This window comes from Phoxinus phoxinus, assembly GCF_949152265.1.
Source record: "Phoxinus phoxinus genome assembly, chromosome: 3".
Classification (NCBI taxonomy): Eukaryota; Metazoa; Chordata; class Actinopteri; order Cypriniformes; family Leuciscidae; genus Phoxinus; species Phoxinus phoxinus.
Window position 1 is genome coordinate 33,601,412 of NC_136878.1, and position 10,410 is coordinate 33,611,821.

General features: G+C 40.8%; 1 protein-coding gene across 1 annotated transcript; it reads right to left on the minus strand.

Moving 5' to 3' along the window:
- Positions 1–4,148: 4,148 nt before the first annotated feature.
- Positions 4,149–10,391, minus strand: plpp7a (phospholipid phosphatase 7a (inactive)). The gene is made up of 2 exons (XM_079607856.1): positions 9,746–10,391; positions 4,149–5,395 (listed from the first exon to the last, which is right to left on the minus strand). The coding sequence occupies exons 1-2, from the start codon at positions 10,215–10,217 to the stop codon at positions 5,007–5,009; spliced, it is 861 nt and encodes a 286-aa protein (XP_079463982.1). The 5' UTR covers positions 10,218–10,391; the 3' UTR covers positions 4,149–5,006.
- Positions 10,392–10,410: the final 19 nt, after the last annotated feature.

Consider the following 10,410-nt stretch of genomic DNA (forward strand, 5'->3'; position numbering starts at 1 on the left):
ATTATATTAGCAGCATAACAATTTCGAATGAAATATGTACTTACTCATTTACTTAAATAGCACATTCTGCTTCAATGGAACCAAGAATCTTTTTTTTTTTTTGGATGGATCTTTTTTTCTTTTCTTTTTTTTTTACAAAAGATCCATGATCAAAAAACTCATGTTACCAATTTATTTTTTCTATAAAGTTTTTTTTTTTTTTACTTTTAAAACTCGCTGTTTTCACTAATATGTATATGCTTAGTCAATGCTTTTGTCTTTTTATATTTTAATCTAAAGATAAATTGATTCAATTATTATAAGTGATTGTAAATGTTGTTCCAGAGAAATTTTACATTCTGATAAAGGTCTAATACATTTTTATGATAATTATATTTATACTTGTCAATTCATTGGCTACTCAAAGTTTACACCAAGTGGGAGGGTTTAATTATGGCCATTGCCCTCTCTGTAAATACTAAGTGACAACAAAATGTCTAAATGTCTAATAATACAATAAATATAAGCATTTCTGCTATATGCCTATTAATTGAGTTGTTGAATCTCTTTCAATTAATTAATAAATACATTTATTTATTCATTTATTTTATTTACACACAAACACACACTCACACACACACACACTCACACACACACACACACACACACACACACACACACACACACACACACACACACACACACACACACACACACACACACACACACACACACACAATGGCACTGGCAAATCTGTAGGGGAACCTGAAAATGCTTATGAAATACAATAAATGTTTTCTGTTCCCTTTGGTTCCTGTGTTCCTTCTCTGTTTAGTTCCTGTATCTTCGTTTCCAATTATGTCATTTGTTTCTATGGTTACTGATTACATTACTCACCTGTGTCTTGTTTATTTGTCAGTTTGGTCAGCCTTCTAGTTCATTTATGTTTTGTCTGTTCTTGCGGCATTATAGGGTGCTTCTCAGTACTCAAATACATGCTTCCTTGTTTTCTCACTCCTCTTTCCTCCAGCCCACGGGAACTGATAAAAGAAAGCCATCTTGAAGGAAATCTCAATCCTCTAATTGCACCGTTAGGAGGCGAGGAACGAGGAGTGAGGAAGCTTCCAGGGGAGCTATGAGCGAGAATGCACAGGTTTCTTGTCAAAAAACCTGACGCAAGTAGCCTATTAATTATCCTCCCCCTTCACATCTGTCACAATAATTTTAATTTACGCCTTACCTTGCAGTTTAAATAAACCATACATCTCACATATTTCAACAGGGCATCTTGTTGTATTATTATTATTATTTAATTTAATAAATAACCAAACTTCAACAACGTAAGGGCAGATCCTTGATGCTCAAGTGAGCAAGAATATTCCAAAAAGCTTTCCTTCGATTTCTCCGTCCTCATTTACTTTCCTTGCAGCCTTCCCTCGCATCCTAAGGGGGGTGAAGCCGAGACTCGAAAACAAGAATGCTCTAATTAGAAATGAGAAGCATTGTAAGTGTGGTTTTCTCTTCCCTACTGTGATTTACCGGTGCTTATAAGAGTTTTGTTTCATTTTCTTTTATTAAAAGTATTGCTGCAACTACCCTCTCTTCGCCTCCTTAACCACGCTACCACGACAGATAGACTCCTGTCCAAACAAACGGAGTGCTGTAATAATATCAAAGGGTGCTAAGGTGTTTGAGCCGTTTTGTGTAACTGTTTTTGTAATCTTAAAGAACAATAGTATGTTTGACAGAATTAAACTTTAATACCTTTAAACCATACAAAGAATTTTGCCTAATCTGCAATGGAATTTTGCTAAAAAAAAAAAAAAAAAAAAAAATGTAGACAAACGAGTCGTTTCATCTTCCACTATAGCTATACTTTTATTACACTTCATGTGATTTTTCAATAGTGAATGAAATGTAATATAAAATCAACTCTGTCAGTAGTGAGCAGTATTTACACGTGTGTAGGTCACAGGAGCAGTGGGGTTCTAATAGTCAGTAGCAAGAACATGGACTCAGAGACTGACCCCTGCTGGTATTTATAGACTGCTGAGTCAGGGTCATGCACTGGCAGATCACTGCTATAAGGAAAAAGTGGGTGGGGAGACTGACAAAAACAGCTGCAGAGATATCAAGCAACCATTTCAATATACATTGTATATCTTTGATCTCTTTTGTCGAACATTAACGCAAAACAAGCAGTCCAAACATAGGCGGTGTTTTATGTTTCTGCCAGTGAAATACATCCAAATACATCCATAGCTACATTACCAACATAGTCCCCTGGCCGCGGACTTGAGACTGCTGGTCTAGGATCAGTTTTCTGCATAATAATAGCAAGTGACCAAAAAGGCCAAGCACCCATGGAATTGTGTGTATTTACGACCCGATGTGAGATCCACCAATCAGAGAGGTCCCCGAACTCTCAATTGGTTTTCTGATTGGATAAAATGAATGGAGAACATCTCGTGTTTTTCCCTGGGTGCTTGGCTATTTCCATTTGTCTGCAGATGTTTACTTGTCATAACAGCTTTTAAGATAATCTTGAGATTTTATAGGCCTAATCTTATTTTACAAAGTGATTCGAGACATGAGGTAATTTAACACCGTCTTGTAACGCTGAATCTGCTCTGGCTGTGCACGTTCATGTGTTTTGAAGGAGGCGTGGCTTTGGAGATGCTCTGAAGGGAGGGTGGGATCCAATGCTTTCAAAGCCAGCTTGCGAGTGGGAGCTGCTCCGAAATTGCCTACCCTACCTTAAGCATCATGACTTCTTTTTTTTATTTTTTATTCTTCATGCCAAAAAATGCAGAGATGAATATCTAAAACTGCTGGGCTACCTATAATGATATGATAACAAATGTATGATTTTATTTGGGCAAAATAAGAAAATGACTGTCCCTTTAAATATGGAACATGATGCCATTTTGTTTTCTTATTTTGCCCAAATAAAATCATGCATTTGTTACTACTTCTATTATTGATTGATATTAGGATGCGAAAAGAGCTTCAATCAGAATAACATAAAACAAATTGCCTACCCTACCTTTAAAAGGGTGGTTGCTTATAATTTCACTTTTCTAACTTTCATTAGTGTGTAATGTTCCCTGTTTGAGCCAAAACAACATCTGCAAAGTTACGACGCTCAAAGTTCAAAGCAAAGGGAGCTATTTTCTTTCACAGAAATTGCTTTTTAAGGACTGCAACAAACGGCTGGTAGGGACTACACAACATTCTATCTGGGTTAGTGACATCACTAACCCTAAGATTTACATAAACCCACCCCCGGGAACACGCAAGCAGTGTTAAGAAGAGGAAAGGCTTGTTCGACTTGAACCGGAGCTGCACAGACCGATCGGTTTATGACATCAAAGTACCGCTGGACTGTTTCAAAAGCATAAGGAGCCGTCTGCTCTCTAATCACTCTCGCGGTACTTTGATGTCATAAACCGATCGGTCTGTGCAGCGCCGGTTCAAGTCGAACAAGCCTAAAGAGTTGCTGTAGTAGAGCACATTTGGGAGTCTGCTCAAGCTGTCACATCCATATTGCAATACAGTGCATTACACAAATGCAATAGCATGTCACTCTGTAGGCATCTTACAACAGTTCCCACAATAGCGATTTATAGAGTATCATGACAGAATATGCTAATCAATGACTTGAAGATAGTTAACTCCACATCAGCTACATAAATTCATTAACTAACCATTCAGAAACGTACTGTTCCATTCTACATGTTGTCACTTCTTCTCGAGTCTCTCCATCATTGTCCGACTTCGGTTTGAACAAAAGTCAGAACAGTTTCTGACATTTTAGTGTGTGTCTGCGAGCTGATAACAGTAACACACAAGCTCTTAAAACTCCGCCCTTTTTGCTGGGAGCAGCAGCTCATTTGCATTTAAAGGGACACACACAAAACCATGCGTTTGTGCTTACCCTCAAAAAGGGGCAATTTTAACATGCTATACAAAATTATCTGTGGGGTATTTTGAGTTAAAACTTCACATACACACTCTGGGGACATCAGAGACTTATTTTACATCATGTAAAAAGGGGCATTATACCACCCCTTTAATGAAATCACACTTGCATTTACACACAGTAACCTATACTCATGACCAATAAATACTGTTGATAAAGGAAGATGATAAAAGAAGTACAACTTGTTTGATTTATGTATCATTTATATTTTTAATCAATCTGTACAGCAATAAAAGACTTTTGATTTACAACAATCAGGTATCAAATTCATTGAAGGGATTCTTTTATTTATGGTAGGCCCACACACCTATAACACTGCGGTGAAAATCATATAAAATGGCACATCTGGGGCTTGCAACGATTGAAAACATACATGAAAACATAAATTTCATATAAACAACATTGCGAGTTTTGGTAAAAGTGAAAAAATGTGCTTGAAAGGTTCAGTAATTTCATTCATATAAATGTGATGCATTCAGAGTATCGTGAAATGTCAGGACAACCGAATTTAAACTCTTGACAACCAAAACAGTCCAAAAAGTCCATGATATAATGTAAAACAGTCCATGGTGGTTTCATTTACAACATTTCTCAAATACATTGTCAATATTCAGAAAATCACATACAATTCCAAGAAAATAGAAATCTGAAATGACTCATTATGCTGCTTGATAAAGTCCCTGAGCAAATGTTTCGCTCACTTACTGTGATCAATAAAATCCATTAGCCAATTGATATAAATCACACATAGTGATTTGGCCTTTAATCAACGTTGACAGTAAAAAAAAAAAATACTTGCATCAACATCCTTTCTCTTAAAACGAAAGGGAACTGTGCACCTGATGCGTTTCTCCAAACTTTATATTGCTTTGGCAGAAATGGTACAAGAAATGGTCAAATCAAGCTAATAGATGTGTGCTACTTATAGGGTACGTTTTTTTAGTACATGTTTCAGTCATGCACTTTTCAGTATAGGCGGAAGTCACTTAACCTGAAAAAAGAAGAAAAGAAAAAACATGCAGCGGCTTTTGAAATCCCGCAATGATCAGTAGAGGGGGCTCCAGTTGAACGTTCCTATGGATATTAGAGTCTGGCAAGTGTTGGAAGACAGCCACACCATCTCCACTAAACTGTAATGAAGGAATCCCAAGGCAAAGCCACATCCGACATCTGTCAGATGGTGGTGACCCAGAAACACACGGGATGTGCCAGCTAGGAAGGCCCATAACACAAGCAAAATACGCAGAGGAACTGCAAGCACCAAGTGTGCTAACAGGAATTTAGATACCATGGCTGCTCGGCTTGCATGTGCTGCTGGGAAAGAATAAATATCCATGGCCAGGTAGTCGAGGAAACCGTGTGCCATTTCCCAAGGCCCTTTACGCTTCACCAACTTCTGCATGCCTGCTACAGTCATCACATCCAGAAAGAGAGCTGTAAAACAATGATGTTAAATGAACGTTATTAAAGCATTATCAGACTCGCAAGAATGTTTTTGGCTATATATTAGCATGGGTGTTATTTGGCCTCAGAAATCAAAGCCCCTCTTGTGTGTGGAACTACTTTCTTACACCTCAGATTCAAATCTCTTAGTTCAAAAGATGTTTCCAATGTGTCTCCATTACTAATTCGAAAACATCATGTTAGAACTAGCAAAGGAGGCTTAAGCCAAGTAGCTTTCTGTTGGCCCACGCAGCAAATCTGAGAAATCTTGAACCTGTTGGAGTGTGTGCGTGGATAAATATTTCACACTCCGGCTAAATTCCAGATCACATGGATTCCTATTGAAATTACGTGATTTCACCCATTTGCTGAACATCGTACAGATGTGCACATCTTAACACTGTGGTACACTGGGGAGGAGATAGAGGATGTCAATGGAGGAGAGGCTTACATGTGATGAATAAACTGGAGGCAGAGCCATGGAGGCTGGTATCTCCACATAATAATAATAACATCTCAGGCAAAATTGATCATTAAAGCTGTATTAGCCTATGCTAACCAAGTTTAAAATCAGGAATTCGCCAAGAAGACTGCAATAAAGATTTACAGTGAACTGACTCAATTCACTTCAGAGACAGATTAAACCAGTCGTTCGGATTAACTTTACAATATTCATGAGTTTCTTGGAGCTTTACAGTTTTGGTCATTGTTTACTTGCATTGTATGAACTTATACAGTCCTGAAATATTTTACTTCAAATCTTCATATGTGTTCCGCAGAAGAAATAATGTCATTCACATCTGTGATGGCATGAGGGTGAAATAAATGATGACAGAATATTAATTTTGGGGTTTTGGAACCCAACGTAAAATAAAAGGAGTATAGCCTATAGTAAAAATAACTAGAACGTACATTTCCAGAAGAAAATGTGAATGGTGCTTGCAGTGGCAAAACTCGACACTCGGATGCTAGAGTGTGGTACATGATTGCATACGAGCCAACAACCATATCTGTACGATGTTCTGCTGCTGAGATATGGCTTATTCATGTTGTTCAGGTGGTTGCTAGGGTGTTCTAGGTGGTTGCTAGGGTGTTCTGGGTGGTTGCAAGGCAGTTGCTAGGGTGTTCTGGGTGGTTGCTAGGGTGTTGCTAGGCGGTTGCTAGGGTGTTCTGGGTGGTTGCTAGGCGGTTGCTAGGTGGTTGCTAGGGTTTTCTGGGTGGTTTCTAGGCTGTTGCTAGGGTGTTCTGGGTGATTGCTAGGCGGTTGCTAGGGTGTTCTGGGTGGTTGCTAGGTGGTTGCTAGGGTGTTCTGGGTGGTTGCTAGGCGGTTGCTAGGGTGTTCTGGGTGGTTGCTAGGCGGTTGCTAGGCGGTTGCTAGGGTGTTCTGGTTGGTTGCTAGGCAGTTGCTAGGGTGTTCTGGGTGGTTGCTAGGTGGTTGCTATGCGGTTGCTAGGGTGTTCTGGGTGGTTGCTAGGCGGTTGCTAGGGTGTTCTGGGTGGTTGCTAGGCAGTTGCTAGGGTATTCTGGGTAGTTGCTATGGTGTTACTAGGTGGTTGGTAGTTGTCACAGATGGTTATTATGGTGTTTGTAGCATTTTATTGGCGTGATTTAGCACTTAGCTAATCAATATTAGCATGTAGCTATTAACTGCTAGCATGTGTAGCATGTAGCAAGTCCTGTTTGCTAGCATGAGTCAAAAGAGCCAAACCCCATCTCTATACGATGTTCTGATGCAGAGATATACGCCTTGCAAAACGGTTGCTAGGGTAATCTGTTTGGTTGCTAGGGAGTGTCTTGGCATTTGCCAATCATGAAGCTCCAAAGTCAGTGTGAATGTATAAACTAACCCCCATCTCTATACGATGTTTTAATGCAGAGATATAGGTCTTGCAAAATGGTTGCTAGGGTACTCTCTTTTGTTGCTAGGGAGTGGCTTGGCAGCTGCCAATCATGAAACTCCAAAGGCTGCTTGTCAGTATGAATGATATAAACCAACTCCCACGTCTCTGTGACATTCAGAATGGAATATATCCCTGTCTGGATTTTGGTTGCTAAGGTCCTCGACAATGGTTGCTAGGGAGGGGCTAGGAAGTGTTGAGGTGATTCGGGATTGGCTGTTTGCTGCCCCGATTCAAACGAGCCCACCCTCATGTTTCTATGACACTTATATCCTGAGATATCCCTTTGATGTCTTTCAATGGAAGTCTATGGAGCTTGTTGCTAAGGAGCTCTAAATGGTTGCTAGGGCGTGGCTTGAAAGCTTCATAATGATCCTGAGAGACTGATTGGTCGTCTGAGTAAAATGAGCCCGCCCCCTTGTCTCTATGACACTGTGATCCAGAGTTATGTTCAATACAAATGCGGTTTCTATGGTGTAGGACAGCCCATTTCATGGGCTGTCCTGCACCATAGTACGTGAATGGGGCAGCTTTGGGCCGGTCCTGCCCCCCAGGGGTGCAACTTTTACCCCATTGTGTGGTATGTTGTTACAGAGCCTACCAGCCTCATCAAATGTGATCCTGAGTTATGTTCAATAGAATATCGCTTACTATGGTGTAGGACAGCCCATTTCATGGGCTGTCCTACACCATAGTACTTCATTGGGGCAACTTTGGGCCCCTCCTGCCCCCCAGGGGTGCAACTTTTACCCCATTGTGTGGTATGTTGTTACAGAGCCTACCAGCCTCATCAAATGTGATCCTGAGTTATGTTCAATAGAATATCGCTTACTATGGTGTAGGACAGCCCATTTCATGGGCTGTCCTACACCATAGTACTTAATTGGGGCAACTTTGGGCCCCTCCTGCCCCCCAGGGGTGCAACTTTTACCCCATTGTGTGGTATGTTCTTACAGAGCCTGCCAGTCTCTTTAAATGTGCCAAATTACACATTTCTGCGACATCCTTGCTCTGAGCTATGAGTCTGTGAATTTTGGTTGCTAAGGGGCTCGACAATGGTTGCTAGGGAGGGGCTAGGAAGTGTTGATGTGATTCATGATTGGCTGTTTGCTGCCCTGAGTCAAACGAGACCACCCTCATGTTTCTATGACTCTTCTATCCAGAGATATCCATTTGATCTCTTTCAATGGAAGTCTATGGAACTTGTTGCTAAGGTGCTCTAAATGGTTGCTAGGGGCGTGGCCTGATAGCTTCACAATGATCCTGAGAGACTGATTGGTCGTCTGAGTAAAATGAGCCCGCCCCCTTGTCTCTATGACACTGTGATCCAGAGTTGTGTTCAATACAAAATCGCTTACTATGGTGTAGGACGGCCCATTTCATGGGCCGTCCTATGCCATAGACAATGAATGGGAAAACTTTGGGCCGCTCCTGCCCCCCAGGGGTGCAACTTTTACCCCATTGTGAGGTATATTCTTAAAGAGCCTGCCAGCCTCTTCAAATGTCGTAAATTTCACATTTCTACGAAATCCTCGCTCTGAGCTATGAGGCGTTTTACGTTTTTTTCAATGTAAGTCTATGCGTTTTTTTTCGCCGCTATTTCGCCCGTGGGGCGAACACCGCACCCCCGATCGCTTGTAAACGTCATAGCACACCATTCCCAAATAGGCCGCACGTTTTGACACCTCATTCATGGGTCTGTGACAAAAACTGCGGGAGGAGTAGCGAGACGAAAAAAAAGTGGAAGAAGAAGAAGAAGAAGAATAATAATAAGTATGAGCAATAACACTAATGTTGCTTTGCCTATAGGCAAGCACCATTAATAAATTATAGCATTGAAATGAAAAGCTTTTCTTTATGCCAGCGTGCAATGAACTGTCACATCAGTCAGAACACATTTCCTTGTATTCCCTTATCCACTGACCTACAAACCCAACAGCATCCCCACAAGTCGCTAAAAACCCTCCGTGTGAGCACAATGTGGTTTCAAATTCACTCCAAAAACAAATGCTCTTCACAGGATTCTCAATTATACATAATTATTTTGAATGTCATTTTAATCCCAGAAATCGTTTACATCACATTTAAATATCTTTCAGACAGAGCTTCAAAAATACAAATACATTTAACATTACATACACTGGAATTATCCAAAAATGTATTTATTTAAATTGTCCTAAATTAGTAGACAATAAATTATCCTTAGCCTAAGTAATTGTAAGGATTTAACAATAATATCAACTGTTTTACTAGACATTCGACAAGAAGGTCTGCGGTTGGTTTACTTTAGAGGAAGACATTTTTCAATCCAAGTAGCATGTGTTTGACCAAAATAGTAGCCTAATGTTTATATAGCCGCCCACATTTTTAGACTGTGACACATCCGGACGTTCTTCAAGAGCTTCAGTATATTACTCCTTATCAGAAAAGCGTTACAACTCACCTAGCAGCAAATTGACCAATACCTCTTGACCTGCCAACGTGTTGCTTCTTGTAAGACACAAAATTGTACCGAAGATCCACGGGATGCCATGGCCAGTGAGCGCGAGCAGCTTGACCATAGAGCGCACGCTTCCCCACGACGATGTGGGGTACGCGCACACACCGAGCCGCTTAGACAAACAAATATCAATGGCCAGAAGAGAGTTCATAGCGATGCCTTTAAATGAGGGGTTAAGCTGCATGCAGTCTTCTTCTGGTAATTCCTTCTTTTCTTTATTGTTCTCGGGCGACTCGTTCTGCGCATTTTCGCCTGGCTGGTGTTGATTTTGCTGCTGTCTCTGCGACGGCCTCCGCGCAGTGCCGCGAGCTTCCGCGCCACCGCTCTTTAACGGCTGATTTAGAGACATAAACTCGGGTCTGTTCAGCACATTGTTTCGGTCCCTCGCCCTGGATCGAGTCTGGTTTACAGGCATCTTGATTTTCCACTGTCCTTCCAGCCTTAAATGTGTTTTACTGCCCTGTTCTTCACACTGAGAGACAGTGAACGGTCTACCATGTCCATTCCCAGATCATGTCTTGCTCTGTTCTAAGAGTTGCGACTTCTATTCCAGTTACACTATAAATAGACATTCCAGCCGCCTGGATACATGAGACGCATCCACATGC

Coding starts and splice junctions, on each gene's coding strand:
- plpp7a (XM_079607856.1), bottom strand. CDS start 10,217: ATGCCTGTAAACCAGACTCGATCCAGGGCGAGGGACCGAAACAATGTG. Junction 5,396..9,745: donor ATTGGTCAATTTGCTGCTAG/GTGAGTTGTAAC, acceptor ATTGTTTTACAG/CTCTCTTTCTGGATGTGATG.